The following is a 14,881-nucleotide window of genomic DNA, read 5'->3' on the forward strand; positions in this document are numbered from 1 at the left end:
AGTATAACCGAGAGGACAATTTGGTGGATGAATTCGATTCTACTGGTTCAGTAATGGATCGACCAACACCCGCACGTGGACGAATCGCAAGATCTGTCGAAAACATCGCCGCTGTGTGTGTTCGCCGAATTAGGGACGATACCAACATGAGATCTAAGAGGGTCCAATGCATCCCAAAAAAGTAGGAGTGTCCCCGATTCAGGCAGACAGTGACGTCATCACACCAGTCAGGTTTCTTCTCAACTCGCCAGACAAAACAGAAAGACCACCCAGCCCACCAGAGTGCACCAAAATGACATGTGGTGTCCTCAAACTGTCACCCAGCTCGCTAGCTAATCGAAGCGCACGCTTCTGCATCTCAGACCAGTCACGTGGCGCGCTGAGGTCAGCCCATCTTTTTGCTCAACACATTTTTGTTTCATGACGTCATAAACAAAAGTTTTCGTTGGAGAACTGAACGCAGGTCGATGGTGTGATAGACTTGATCTTTATTCTCAACACCACCTTATATATTGAATTTAATTGCGACGTGCTGATAGTGATGGCTTTGGTCATTGCCTTTCGTAATCAAAACAACTTTCATCCGTGAAGATTATGGCCGTATCATCAGCATAACACACTATTTGACTCTCCAAATTATTAATCCGTGTTATTACGTTTTTGTAAGTAAAAAAAAAAAAGATCGGGCTAAGCACTGTTCCCTGAGGTATACCCACATTGCATGGCTTTTAATACCATAATTACAGTTTTTCGAGTAGGGTTTCATGCGACCGCAAGACATTTCAAATAATTGTTCAGTTCGTTCCACGAAGTCGAGCACGGTTTTTTCAGTATTTAATTTGTTTTTGATTCTGAATTGTTATGTTATTATACGATTTTACTGAAGACATCTATTACTCGATTTTTAACAATTTGATCGAATAATTTATTAAAATTATTGATGTACAGACATTGGTTGGTAATTGCACAGATCCTGTTGACTTCCAGATTTGAAGACTAGAGTGACAGCTGAGTATCACTGTTCGGTGTGGATTATCGACTGGTGGCATCGTTAGACCATATTCCTTTGAGAACGACGTGGCCAAGCCACCTGCGAGCACTATTGGTTAATAAAAATATTATCGGACAGTCAAGCGGCGTTAGAAGCTCTTGGCTTCTACCGAGCAATGTCTAAATTGGTAGCAAATTGCCAAAAATGACTCTCCTCGATAGAAAGACGTAACAGATTGTCTCTGGTCTGAATTCCTGGCCATACTAGCATGGAAGACAATGAGGCTGCTGACTCCCTTGCAAAGGAAGGTGCTGTAAGCAGCTTCCTTGGACCAGAAGCTGTCATTGGCATTGCTTTAAGTTTTGCCAAATGCCACTTGGATGGCAAGAAGAATCTTCCAGGACTCACTCCAAAGCGTTCATTCACCCTTCAAAGCTTGATACCAAACAGTTGTTGAACTAGAGTAGGGATGAACTACGATGTCTAACAGACCTTCTTACAGGTCACTGTCATTTCAAACATCATATGCAGAGACTCGGACTGTCAAAAGACAGTGTGTGTGGAAAATGATGAAACAGCAAAGCACATACTTAGTGGCTGCTCCGCTGCGGCAGGCACAACCTAACCGTACCTAAACTAACTTTACTATGCTGGATGATTATCAGCTTATTTTGGCCTAATTGCATGATCACCAAGATAGTATGATAGTCACAGCGGTCTTCAGCGGTCTTTAAAGCCAACATTACCCATTTCATCTGTCAAATTCAGCCTGATTCATGTGTCAGAGTCGTGGAGAATTAGACGTTTCCAATGCGCTTCACCCAGAGGAGCCGTGGCAGATATTTGAACGATGTTGAATTCCACACATAATGGAATCAATAGGTCTTTCAAACAAATGAAAAATTTCGATTATATCTCCCACACACTTCGTTTCATTCGAATTTGAAGATAGAAAGAGCCGAACTAAAAACCCTATACATCTTCGAAGTCACCATCTAGAGGTGATTGTACAATTAAATGATCCTCACCACTTTTCCTTTGACTCAAGTCAATATTACTTTTGGACAATTTCATGCAGAGGCAACTAATAAACTCCACTGAGAATAAACTATAAAAATACACTTTTGTTATTTTCCACGATAGTTTTATATTTTTTCTTTCGGTCATTACATCATTTTCAAAACTAACTAGATCACATTCAAATCTGAGTATTTATACCTACATTGCCTATACCTATCATAAATAATTTTATAGTTCTTTTTTTCCTTTATTCTTTCTTAATTGACAATCCTAAAAATTGCATTGAAAGATGTCTTAGCACTACACCAATAAAAATATATACAAATACATAATACATACACCTACTTAAAAAATTCAACAATTTAAAACGATTACATACATTCATTGAGATAGTCAGGAACTGAATAGTAACATTTTTCCAACATAAACTGTTTCAATAATTTTTTATTCGAGGTGGAAGGTTATTGAATAATCAAGCTCCCATGTTATTTGGAGATAGATTACTCATCTTTAAACGGACTGTCTGAAAATGTATTTCTTTATCCTTTCTTGTATGATAATTTTGCACGTTATCATAAAGTGTGAATTAATTTTTGTTTCGGAAAACATACATACATGCTTCATATATATAAACACATGGTGTTGTCAATATACCTAAGTTTGGAAACAACTGTCTACATGAATTAGAGCTAGACACCCCTGCCATGCAGCGAACAATCTTTTTTTGAGCTCAGCACACTTATTTGACATACTCCACAATAAAATGTTATATCTGAGTTAGGAGTCTATATGAGCGGAATAAAGTTATTAACTGGTTTCTGGTTAAAAGATTACGCATGTTCCTGACTAAGTAATTCACTGAGTGAAGCTTGGCAATAATATGTCCACATTGTGCCTTCCACTTAAGGGGCTCATCAATATAAAGCCCTAAAAATTAAATTGTTCCTTTATTGGAGCTTGATGAGGGCTTGTCATTTACTTTGATTTCTATTGTGTTCCATGCTTTCTGTTTGTTATGAAATCTATATAACGTTGTCTTATCAACATTCAAATACAAATCGTTTTCATTGAAATAGTTAGTAATTTTTTTCATTACATCAGTGCCCACCTTTTCTATTTCCGATGTTGTAGGAGCTGATATTGTCAATGAAAAATCGTCTGCTTATGCAGTGTACTTGCCTGAGTTGATATTCTGATCAATATCTGTCACATATAATATAAATAGCACAGGCCCTAATATTGACCCCTGAGGAACACCTCTCTCGATAGTTCTCAGTTGTGAGTTGACCTTCTGAGTCTTGCTGCCATTGTTTTGGGCTATACTAACATAATGTGTACGATTTTCTATGAATGTTGATATCCAAGTATTCTAAAGCCGTTATCGTCGACCTTGATTCTCGGAAACCATGTTGGTTTCCGGTTATAATTTTTAATGTTTCAATAAATGTTATAAGACGGTCCAGAAAAGAGTATTCGAATACGTTTTGAAAACTGAAAGGTAGCATTACAGGTCTGTAATTTTTCAAATAATTTCGATTATTTTTTTGTGAACTGGAGTCACTTTCCCGCATTTCAGTCCTTTTGGGAAAGCACTATTAGAGAAAGACAAATTCACCATGAAAGTGAGAGGTGTTATTATCGATTTGATAACTTTTTTCAATAAAAAAGAAGGAACTTCATCTGGACCTGTCGAACATTCATTTTTAAGTCTATTTTTTAATATGCTGACTAACTCTTTTTGCTGAAATGGACTCAAAAATATAGAATTGTGATTAAAATCTGTATTTTCTGTTGGTTTTATGCTTTTTTTGTCTAATTGAGAAACCAGATCATTTGGAGCAGTAACAAAAAAGTTGTTGAAAAGTGTTGCCAACTCAGAGGGATTTCCAATTATTTCATCTCCCATTTTTATTTTAATGTTTTGGAAACCTCTAGATTCATTTGACAACTCCGCTATCACCCTCCAGCATGTTTTGCAGGGTCATCCGATGCAAAAATCTTGTTTTGAAAATGTTTCTTTTTGATTTTTTCTACTAAGGCTTTATGTTTCCTTTTTGAGATACGATACACATCTGAAAATAGTTGGTTATATTTTTGTAGTATGTAAATATCACTGAGATTATTACTGGACAAACTTCTTCAGTAATCCGATACTTTTTATCAATTTTTTTATTTTTCATTTGTGGAAATTTTTTATTGAAATGATACATGAATACTGAATGAAAATAATCGAAAGTATCATCTACCTTGCTCATTCCATAAAGAACCGTCTAACTCTCAGACATCAGACCGGTTTCAAAATTTTTTATCGCTCCTTGTATGAAGTATCATTTCGTTCTGGGACTACATCGTCTATACCTGGGATAACCTCAATTAATAGCAGTATTTCGATTAAAATTACAAAAAAAAATTTGACAAAATGTAAGTTTTGGGAACTGGGTTATAGGTTCAGGAGAGGACTATTGTATAGGTCAAGTTGTTCGTTGAGGATAATAGAATTGGGATTTTTTTTTGACTTGTTCATTTCCATAGATTCCAACAAATCCATCATTTTCCCCTTTTCGCATGTGTGGAGGATTTTTAAATTATCTCTATCTATTTTATGTTTCGAATTTTGAAGATGTTCGTACATTAATGATTTTTTATCCTAAATGACATGTTCATGGCACCTTATATCAAAATTTCTACAGTTTGGCCTCTATATATGGCGGGGCATTCACCATATTCTCTAGTCGATATATACCAGATCTCTTCCCTTTGTCTAATTTAGGTTTGGCACTAAATAATCTGTTTTCTAAATTATAAGGTATAAATATCATTCACACCTCTTCAGATTTAGGTAATACATGAAAACAAATGTTTGAATTAAAATCATCAAAAGTGGAGCTGTTTATAAAGACTTGCGAGAAATATGCTCTTTTCTCTAATTGTCACAAGAGCTAAAACGAACTTTACTTTGCACTATCGTGAGAAATATTATTTCAAATATTATTTCAGAGCTGAATGACTCCAGTAATCACGATGATATTTTTTGTATATCAATTTCATCGACCCCGTCCTTGGAATTGGAAGTCACGATTAGAAGGTAATAAATAACCAATTTCCTTGATTTCTCGTGTAGAAAAACCCACATAACCGATATTTTCCCCAGCAAGTCCTTGAAACGATTCGTTTTTAATTGTAACACATATTTACGGATAATTAATAAACTCCCAGTGACCCATAAAATCAGTATGCATGTGATTATTGTTACACATCAAAGCGCAGTCTGAAATGTAGGAAATGAAACTAATATCAGTAATTATGTTCAAACTACAATCGTTTCGTTTAAAAACCTGAATTAAGATGTTATATAAACATTCATTGTATCAAAGTGTTGGGAAACGGTTTCACTCAGACTCTCAATACAATACCACATTAGTTAATTGATAAAATCTGAGAGTGGTAATTATGATTTCACAGAAATGCCGGACGATCTCACAAGTTTCTGTAGAAGTTGGCGACGTGCGGGTGGTAATTTAAAGATTGAATATTGATGGTACGAGAATTCGTAGGAAGAGAAATCAATACCATCATATTCCAAATAAAGTTTCATAATTAGCTGCTCACCTTGGAATTATCTCACAGCTATGACTACGGCAGAAGTATAAAAGGCGTGACCCGAAATTCCACAGATATGGTGCCATTACTAGATGTTTTCATTTAAATAATTCCACAGGTTATATGGGCTTGATTTTTTCGGTAAACAAGAATGATTCTATCATTGGTTTTTTTCAGGACAAAACACAAGCACTACAGAAGACTAATTAAGGCGCTCTAGGAGCGGTGCCTATGTGAAAGTAGCGACGCGTTGGATTTGAAATTAAATTCATTTGGAGAAACGCTTTCAGGAAGTTTATTCCACATGAAAGCAGTTCTCCAAATGAAAGAGTGCCTAAACAGTGAAGTTCGAGGTGTACTGAGTTGAACCTCAAAACGATGCGCAGTCACAGTCCGTCGCGTAATTCTGATATGTACCGCTCTTGGGTAACCAAATCTGCTTCCATTAAGAGAGTCATAGTTACGACCGCACCGGGGGGCCTGGGGGGCCGGTTATGCCCCCCAGACACACCCTGGCGTTGGATGCGATCGGGTGTGGAGGGGTGGATTTTCGGGAAATCCTTGCGGGTACCGCCCCTCACCCCACACCAACAGGATTTCGCAGGGCTTTCTCCCGCTCACCGAACCCGGAGTTGCCTCCTTACATCTACTTAGTGTGGCTAACCAAGAGACAGGACCATCGGCAGCGTTCGACCGAACGTTCGTACAAGTTAACTTGTACGAAAGTGGAAGTGGCCGGTCGGGGTCCTAAGCCCATATACTAGTAGCTCCGTCCAACCGGGGTCCGACACCTCAAGCGTCTGCCTTGGTGCCCTCCAAGACTAGACTCGGATACTAGAGCCCGGAAGGACCACGAGCCCCGACACCTCGAACGCTCGGATCCGTACAGAAGCAGACGAGGATCACGGAACAGCATAAGCTGTCCAGGCAAGTCTTTGTAAACCTATTGTGGAAGTATCTATAGAAAAGTGTCAAATATCCAACCTTCCTTCGATGTTCCAGGCTATCAAGATTGCACGTGACGTTCGAGTCTCCAATCAAGAGAATGGCTCTTTTCTGGATGGAATCCAGCAGCTTCAGGGTATGCTTAGGGGCGGCGATCCATACATGAGAACAATATTTCAAAGTAGGTCTGATCTGAGCTTTATAAAGCATCAAAATTTACTGAGGTGCGTACAGTTTTCTGGTACGGAACAGTGTATTTAATGAAAAAAAAAATACCTATTAAAACTTCTTGTAAAAATTTGGGACTTACAACACTTCGCTTCAAAGAACACGTTACTAATAAATTGAGAATCACATACGCTTCTCTAAAGCTAATTTTTCCTCAAAGACACTTTTTATCAAAAGACCTCAAAAAATGTTATATGACACCTTGGTTCTTTCTCATTTTGATTATTGCGATGTTGTTTACAGTCCTTGTCTGAATCAAGTCGAAATTCGTCGTATATAGAAAGTACAGAACTCATGTGTTCGTCTAATTTGTGGTATTACAAAAGTCAGTCGTATATCAATTACTGATAAACTAAAAGAGCCTAAATGGCTAAATATGCACAACAGGCGACGTCATCATATAGCTTGCCAGTTTCATAATATATTTGAATCAAAGACTCCACCTTATCTACATGAAAAACTCTCTTATAGAACGGACATCCATAATTTGAATATTCGTAAACAAACCATTCTTACTATACCATCACACTGCCTACAATATAGCAGTCTGCATAAATAATTTGCATAAACTGGATGGATAATACCTACAACTATCGCCATTGGTAATCAAATCCAAATTCAAAAACTACCTACTAAGTATTCAGTGAAGTTCTCGAAAATTACTCTGCTCTCTCTCTCTAACCCTTACCTGCTTATGCTTTCCTTTCCTCTTCTTCTCTTTATTTACTTATCTTTATTCATTTAGTATCGGTAATTTATTGCTATCTGTTAAAACTGTAAATATTTCTTTGGCATTGGTGGAAGAACAGAAACGGTTTTCAACTGTTATCTGAACCAATAAGTCCAGCCATTTATTCATCAGAATATCATTTAATAGCACCACCACTACTGTATATTATTTTGTTTTTTTTCTTGATGGGTAATGAATGTATTATTAGTATTATTATTGAACCCTACAGAATACAAGTAAAACAGATTACAGAGTCAGATGCTACCAATGCAATACGCATATATACAGACCAAAGAAGGCTCAGGATGTGTGGTGTACTCCAGATCACTAAGCCTAAGATTTGAGTGGGGAATCGGAAAAAATACCAGCGTGGTCCAAACAGAACTCGCTGGTTTCTCAATCGCCACAAAAGAATTAACCAGGAAAGGAATTTCTGGCAAAAACATAATAATCTGCACTGACAGCAGACAAGCCCTATTAGCCTTGAACAGACAACGTGTAACCTCAGGGCTAGTACTAGAATGTCACCAAGATTTAGCCAAAGCCTCGGTAGATAATAACATTATCCTGAGGTGGGTGAAAGGGCACAACAGGAGTAAAGATAATCGCATTGCCGACTATTTAGCCAAGGTAGCGACTGGACTAAAAGTTTTTGGACCCAGTGGCACTTACGGCCTGATGACTTCGACAATTGCGGAACTAGCTAAATGCCTATAGAGATAGGATGGAATCAAAGGATGATATCTTACCAAGATCACCCTGGGCGACCCTGGGAAGCTGGCGTCGAAAAAATATCTTGCGATGACCAAGAAAAATCTACCCTCAACAATAGGATTTCTGACTTGTCACTAACAACTAAGGAATTACCTCCTCAATATGGGGCTAGTGGATACAGCTCTATGCAGTATGTGTGAACAGGAGTGCCTGGATCGTCAATAAGAGATTGTGTGTTCGGCGAGTCTTGGCCTACACCTGCCGATATAAGGGAGATGTCTCACAATGACCTGTCCACCTTCTTGGAAAGGACAGGACGGACGATGACCTGGGAGAACAACTCCTCGTGAGGATGAAAAATGGGTCACATGTGGCCTAAGTGCTGTGGGCTTACACTCACCCTCCCTAATCTATAGATACAGAGATATTGTATCCGGTTCGAGAACATTCATCATTTTGGAGAAAAACCAATGCTTGGTTTTTCAAGGCATTGAATTGACTCTGGTTTCTTTCACCCCAATTCAAAATCACTCATATATCCTCATTAAGATTTGCAACCTCCTGCTCTCGGTGAAGATATGCATCCGTAGTCTATGTCCTGGAATCCAAATGGAATGACGAGACACGGGTGCGGTCGTCAACAAGGCAATATATTAGATTCTTATTTTTTCCAATGAGTCTTTGATATACAATAAAAAGAGGGTTGAAGACATTATTCGAGAGATATCCATCGACGGTCACTTTCAGAGAACGTTTTTTCAGGAAGCTGAAGAGCCATACACAAAAATGATTCGACAAGCCATAGCATCGAAACTTGGCCAGCAAACCATCATGCCACACACAGTCAAAGACCTTAGAAATATCAAGCGCAACAGCTCTTGACTCTCCATGTTTCTCGATTGCGTTATTCCAAATAAGATGGCATACGATATAGAGTTGCCTGTTGATCTTTGCTTCCGAAAGCCAATTTGATGATCGCTCAAGATGTAAAGCCTTACCAGTTTTTGTGGATATGGTGGTTTCCGGCTTCTTTCATGATTTTTGATATCACTGATAGCAAAGAGACTGGTCTATAGTAATTTGGAATCTTTCAACAAGAAGAAAAAAACCTCTTTCTTGTAAGACACGTTGAAACGTCTGCAAAATACTGGTTTCTTCTTGATTACTTCATTTTTCATAACTTCATTAATATATAAAGTAGGTATTTCCTACTTTATCTAAAGAAAGGAAGAAACTATCAGATAGTTCATGGAAGGTTCATTGAAATACAAACTAGAAAAATGTATCCAAAACAACTACTTGAACATTGAATCACACGGAAATCAATGTTTGTTCCCAGTTTGAACAATATTCACAATGAAATCGAAACACATATTGAAAAAATTTCATTCTACAAATAGGCACTAGACCCAGTCACAAGATGAGCCCGAACCTACAGTAGTCCAGAACGTTCTGGTGCAGAGTAACCTATCACAAACTGTGAGTGGGATGGCGGAAGAACTGGGCGTCAGTTACCATGCGGTTTTTGATGATTTGAAACGTATTGGAAACGTCAAAAAGCTCGACAACTGGGTGCTCTACGAATTGAAGGATCGACAGAAAGTGTCACGTCGTTTCAAGACCCTTTTTTTGATCAGATCGTCACGTGTGATAAAAACTGAATCCTCTACGATAACAGGAGACGTTCAGAACAATAAGTATCCAACTATGAGTTGAATTATCTCTTTCCTCACATTCGTGGAAGATTGCCTTGTAGTTCATGACCTAGTTTATTAGATAGTCTCACTTGATGAAAATAAGGAGTATATAAGCTGACTTCTTGTGGCTCTTGCCCTAAAATATATTTCGGCCAAACAGGGAGAACATTTTCCCAAAGAAATAAGAAACATAGAAGTAGTAGGAAGTAGGGAATAGAAAGACCAATTCCACATTTGCAAACTACATTTCAGCCAAAGGATATGAGTTCAACCATGAATACGATGTGTTACATTTAAAAAAAAAAGAGTTTGAAACTCAATCTTCTAGAATGTTTAGAAATTCGGGTAATTTACTGAATGATAAATTAAAATTACTAAATATTTTTCAAATAAGGAAACTGAGACATAAGCTCGGATAATTTTATTCATTACAAACTTAGGTAAAAATCAGGTACTTGAAATGTAGGTACTTCAAATTGTAGAATAAGGTATATTTAGTAATGAGGATACACTACAAAAACACACTTTTGTCTATTTTCCACTATATTTCTTTATTGTTGACCGGTTTCGGCTATTATACCATTTTCATTTTCAGTTTTGAAAATGGTATAATAGCCGAAACCGGTCAACAATAAAGAAATATAGTGGAAAATAGACAAAAGTGTGTTTTTGTAGTGTATCCTCAGTGAACATGAATTTCCACAAAATAAACAAGTCGTCAATCGAAGAAGTATATTTAGTAATGAATATGTATAATTAATTAGTAAAGACACGCCCCAAGAAGCTATTGAATGGCGAAACACATGTTGCATTTTTGTAAAATCTCACAATAAAGTGTTTTTCAAATACGTTTGATGAAAATGTCATAATATGATACTGCAACTAATTAAATCAACAGTCTTCCATGAATATGGTTAATGGGTCACATCAACAAGTATCGTTCAATATGGATTTGAATGTTACACAACCCATTGTAGAAAGCGGTGCACATTTTGCATTTAATGAGTTGAGACTTCCGTGAAATTCAAATATCATACGAATACGTGCTATAACGATGAACTCACATCATTGAGAGGTGCTGTTCAATTACATTTATTGGGTTCGAGAACAATGCTGTGAAAATATATTAATTATCACCAGAAGAGTTTACGAGGACCCAATTATACAGGGTGTAACTAAATAAGTGTAAAACATTTAAGTAGGTGATTCCTCATCGAAAAAAAGATAGGATCTTTCATATAAAAAAATTTCATTGGAGCATCTCTTGTTAAGATACAGCCCCTTGAAGGGGGTACATAAAATTTGTATGACAATTTTTTCACAAGCACTAAAAAAGTTACAATATTGAAATTAACCTGACGTTTTGTACTACCAAAAAGACACTTAGCCAGAAATTTAATTGGTTTACCTCATGGTTGTAAGGGGTAGAAAACGTAAACCCTAAAATTTATTTCCAATGTAACTTTTTGTCTTATTATTTATTTACCATTTAAAAATTTATTTCCGATCGCCTGTTTTGTTCTAAACAAGAAATATCTCCTGGGTTTTTTGCCCAAAGTAAACCAGTTCGCAGCAAAAAATTATTATACGAACAACTACAGAGATAAATCGTCATAAATGCGAAAATACGAAAATAGTCTATCTAGTAGGTCGCTATTAGCGATAGTGACAATTAAATTGGTATGACGCTGTCAGTTTGTGAATTTTCAAAATTGAATTAATACTAATTGTGTTGTCCTGTTCTTAATTTGTTACTCTAATAATTCACTTGTTATTAAAATGGCATACACAAATGAGGAAATGGCTGATATGCATTACATTTACGGTCTATCGCAGGGGAATGGGTTAGACACTTCTAGAAGATATGCTGAAATGTATCCTCAACGGCAGCATCCTTCACATAGAATATTTGCTCGACTGCGAGACTACGATTACGAGAATATGGTTCATTCAACAAAAGAACGCAGGAGTGTGGTCGCCATCGAGAAGTACGAACACCACAGCTTGAGGAAGCAGTACTTAATTTGATTGAAAAACAACCTACTACCAGTACTAGAAAGATTGCTTTCCAGCTAAATGTTGATCATATGACGGTATTTTGAATTTTAAAGGAACAACTCTTATACCCTTACCATCTGCAAGGAGTACTGGCACTGTTACCGCGAAACTTTCCGAACCGTCTTGAATTTTGCAATTGGATGCTAGAAATGATTAGAAGAAATTGTGACTTTCTGAAGACGATAGAATTCACAGACGAATGTAGTTATTCTCGGGCAAGATAATTAATTTTCATAATTACCACATATGGGCTGATGAAAATTCTCACGCTATTGTCGAAACTAACCATCAAGAACATTTTTCTCTTAACGTGTGGCTCGGAGTTATTGAAGATGATTTAATTGGGCCTCATTTTCTACCTCCTCGATTGAATGGTAAGACATACGTTCAATTTTTAAGAGAAGTGCATCTAGTACTGCTGGAGAAAGTTTCTTTGGGCGTCAGAAGGGATATGTTTTTATGCATGATGGGGCTCCCGCCCATTTTAATCAAGTAGCACGTCAGCATTTAACTGAAACATATGCAAATCAGTGGATAGGTCGAGGAGGACCACAGAACTGGCCCGCTCGATCCCCGGATCTCAATCCTCTCGATTTATCTATTTGGGGCTATTTACAGAATTTGGTTTATCGTACTCCTGTTCGCGATGTAGAAGACTTAAGAAACCGCATAATCGATGCGTGCAGGGTAATCAGAGAGAATTAGTTTCGTTTATTACCCTTTATTCGATTAATGCAGGTACTAACTACAAAATAACAATAAATCCAGTTCGCATTTATGAAGATGTATCTCTGTAGTTGTTCGTAAAATAATGTTTTGCTGCGAACTGGTTTATTTTGGGCACAAAACCCAAAAGGACATTTTTTGTTTAGAATGAAACAGGCTATCGGAAATAAATTTTTGAATGGTAAACAAATAATAAAACGAAAAGTTACATTGGAAATAAATTTTAGGGGTTGCGTTTTCCACCCCTTACAACCATGGGGTAAACCAAATAAATGACTGGCTGTGTGTCTTTTTGGTAGTACAAAACGTCAGGTTAATTCCAATATTGTAACTTTTTCAGTGCTTGTGAAAAAATTGTTATACAAATTTTATGTATTCCCTTTGAGGGGCTGTAAATTAACAAGGGATGCTCTAATGAAGTTTGTTTATATGAAAGATCCTATCTTTTTTTCGATAAGGAATCACCTCCCTAAATGTTTTACACTTATTCAGTTACACCCTGTATATCAAATAACCACTCGTTGAGAAACGAAGAAATTGTAATTGAAAGAATTAGGAGCTTATCGTTTTCCAGAATCATTTCGAGGCATTTGATTAGGTACTGCCACTGCAGAAGACTGAAACTCCCTGGAGAGTCCACTTATTGCGTTTATTCGCCCATCTTCTCATGACACCCATTCCATCAATCGCGTTCCCTGTACTAGTACTCGTCATATTCTTCTGGGCATAATTTTGTACGTGCAAATATTGCCTGCCTTCTGTGATTCAGTGCATCACATTCGCATAAGATGTGTAGAGCTGTTTTTGTCCCTTCGCTGCATAATCTGCAACTGAGGTCTCCGTTGTACAGCTCCATTTTATTCAGGTGTCATCTAAGCGGACAAGGACCGCTGGTTTCGTACCAATAATTTTGGTACCCCCAGAGCTGGTTCAGGACCTCTATATGAAGTTGATGATCCGTGTCTAGCGCATTCATCAGCTTTACCAATTGTTGATGATGGAGTATTGTTCTCATGTAAAGAGCTCCGACCCAGAAACATAACGTGAAGCTGCGGGATTCCATCCAGAAAAGAGCCATCCGCCTGATTAGAGACGCGAACATCACTTTCAACTTTGATTGTCTCGAACATTGAAACAAAGTTGGAAATTTGTCTGTCTTCTATAGATACTTTCACGGGTGTTCATGTGTTCATGTGACTTCGTACATTTGATACCACCAAGAACGGTATATATCAGAAATACACGATGGACTGTGGCTGCTCATCTTTTTGAAGTACAACGCAGTACACCTCGAACTTCACTGAATAAGAACTCTTTCATTCGTAGAACGGCTTTTATGTGGAATAAACTTCCTGGGAACGTTTTTCCAAATGGATTCAATCTCACAGGCACCGCTCTAAGAAAGCCTTAAGTATTTTTCTGTAGTGCTTGTGTTTTGTCCTTAAAAAAACTACAGAGCACCCAAAGCTCTAGTACCCGTAATGGAGTAGTACACATCATATAATTGATAAAATATTCATAATAATATTCATAATTTTATAATATATATTACCAAGTAGGTACTATACAGTAGCAATGAAGAAATGAAGTATCTATGAAATTACATAAATTCTATGATGATACATGTATTTGCGCTTTCAATTATCAAATACTTTCAAATTTTTCGAAATTTGGCACTTGGTTTTCGGATTGATGAACCAGTAAGCCAGCAAAACACATGTTTATGTATATAACTCAGAATAAGTATTGATAATCAGAACTGAATATATATAGAAATACTTTTCAAGTTGATTTCTGGGAATCCAATGAATGATTCACACGTTTATATCAATTTTAAGATTCCCAAAAGGGTCCTTCAGACTCGCCATCTCGAACTCAAAAATATAAAAAACAGGAACTCACCTAAATATCACCTTCATCGTGCTGTAACGTTGAAAAAAAGTCTAAAAAAAGTAAAGAAGGTCACTACCTACAGCACTCCACCATAATCACAACAAACACGAATTTAAACCCGGATGTAACGGAGCGCGCGGTTCTTGCTTTCGGAGATGACCACCAAGTACCCCGTTTGGCGGCGGCAACAATAGTGACGAGAGATCGATCAATGAATTCACCGGAGAAAGTGAAAGAGTTTTATGGAGGAGGTAGAGACTATTGCGAACTGTCAGTGGC

At 37.3% G+C, this 14,881-nt stretch overlaps 1 protein-coding gene across 1 annotated transcript in view; it reads right to left on the reverse strand.

Annotated features, from left to right (window-relative positions):
* LOC111513756 (uncharacterized) overlaps positions 1-14,881 on the reverse strand; it is a 114,745-nt gene extending 99,864 nt beyond the window's left edge. The window contains exon 1 of the mRNA XM_074171453.1: positions 14,612-14,881. Coding sequence (XP_074027554.1) covers positions 14,612-14,628 — 17 coding nt within the window. The 5' untranslated portion in view covers positions 14,629-14,881. The remainder of the gene's footprint in view (positions 1-14,611) is intronic.

Source organism: Leptinotarsa decemlineata, unplaced genomic scaffold (genome assembly GCF_025532065.1).
Source record: "Leptinotarsa decemlineata unplaced genomic scaffold, Ldec_3_MD MMD2_tig00000010_RagTag_RagTag, whole genome shotgun sequence".
NCBI lineage: Eukaryota > Metazoa > Arthropoda > Insecta > Coleoptera > Chrysomelidae > Leptinotarsa > Leptinotarsa decemlineata.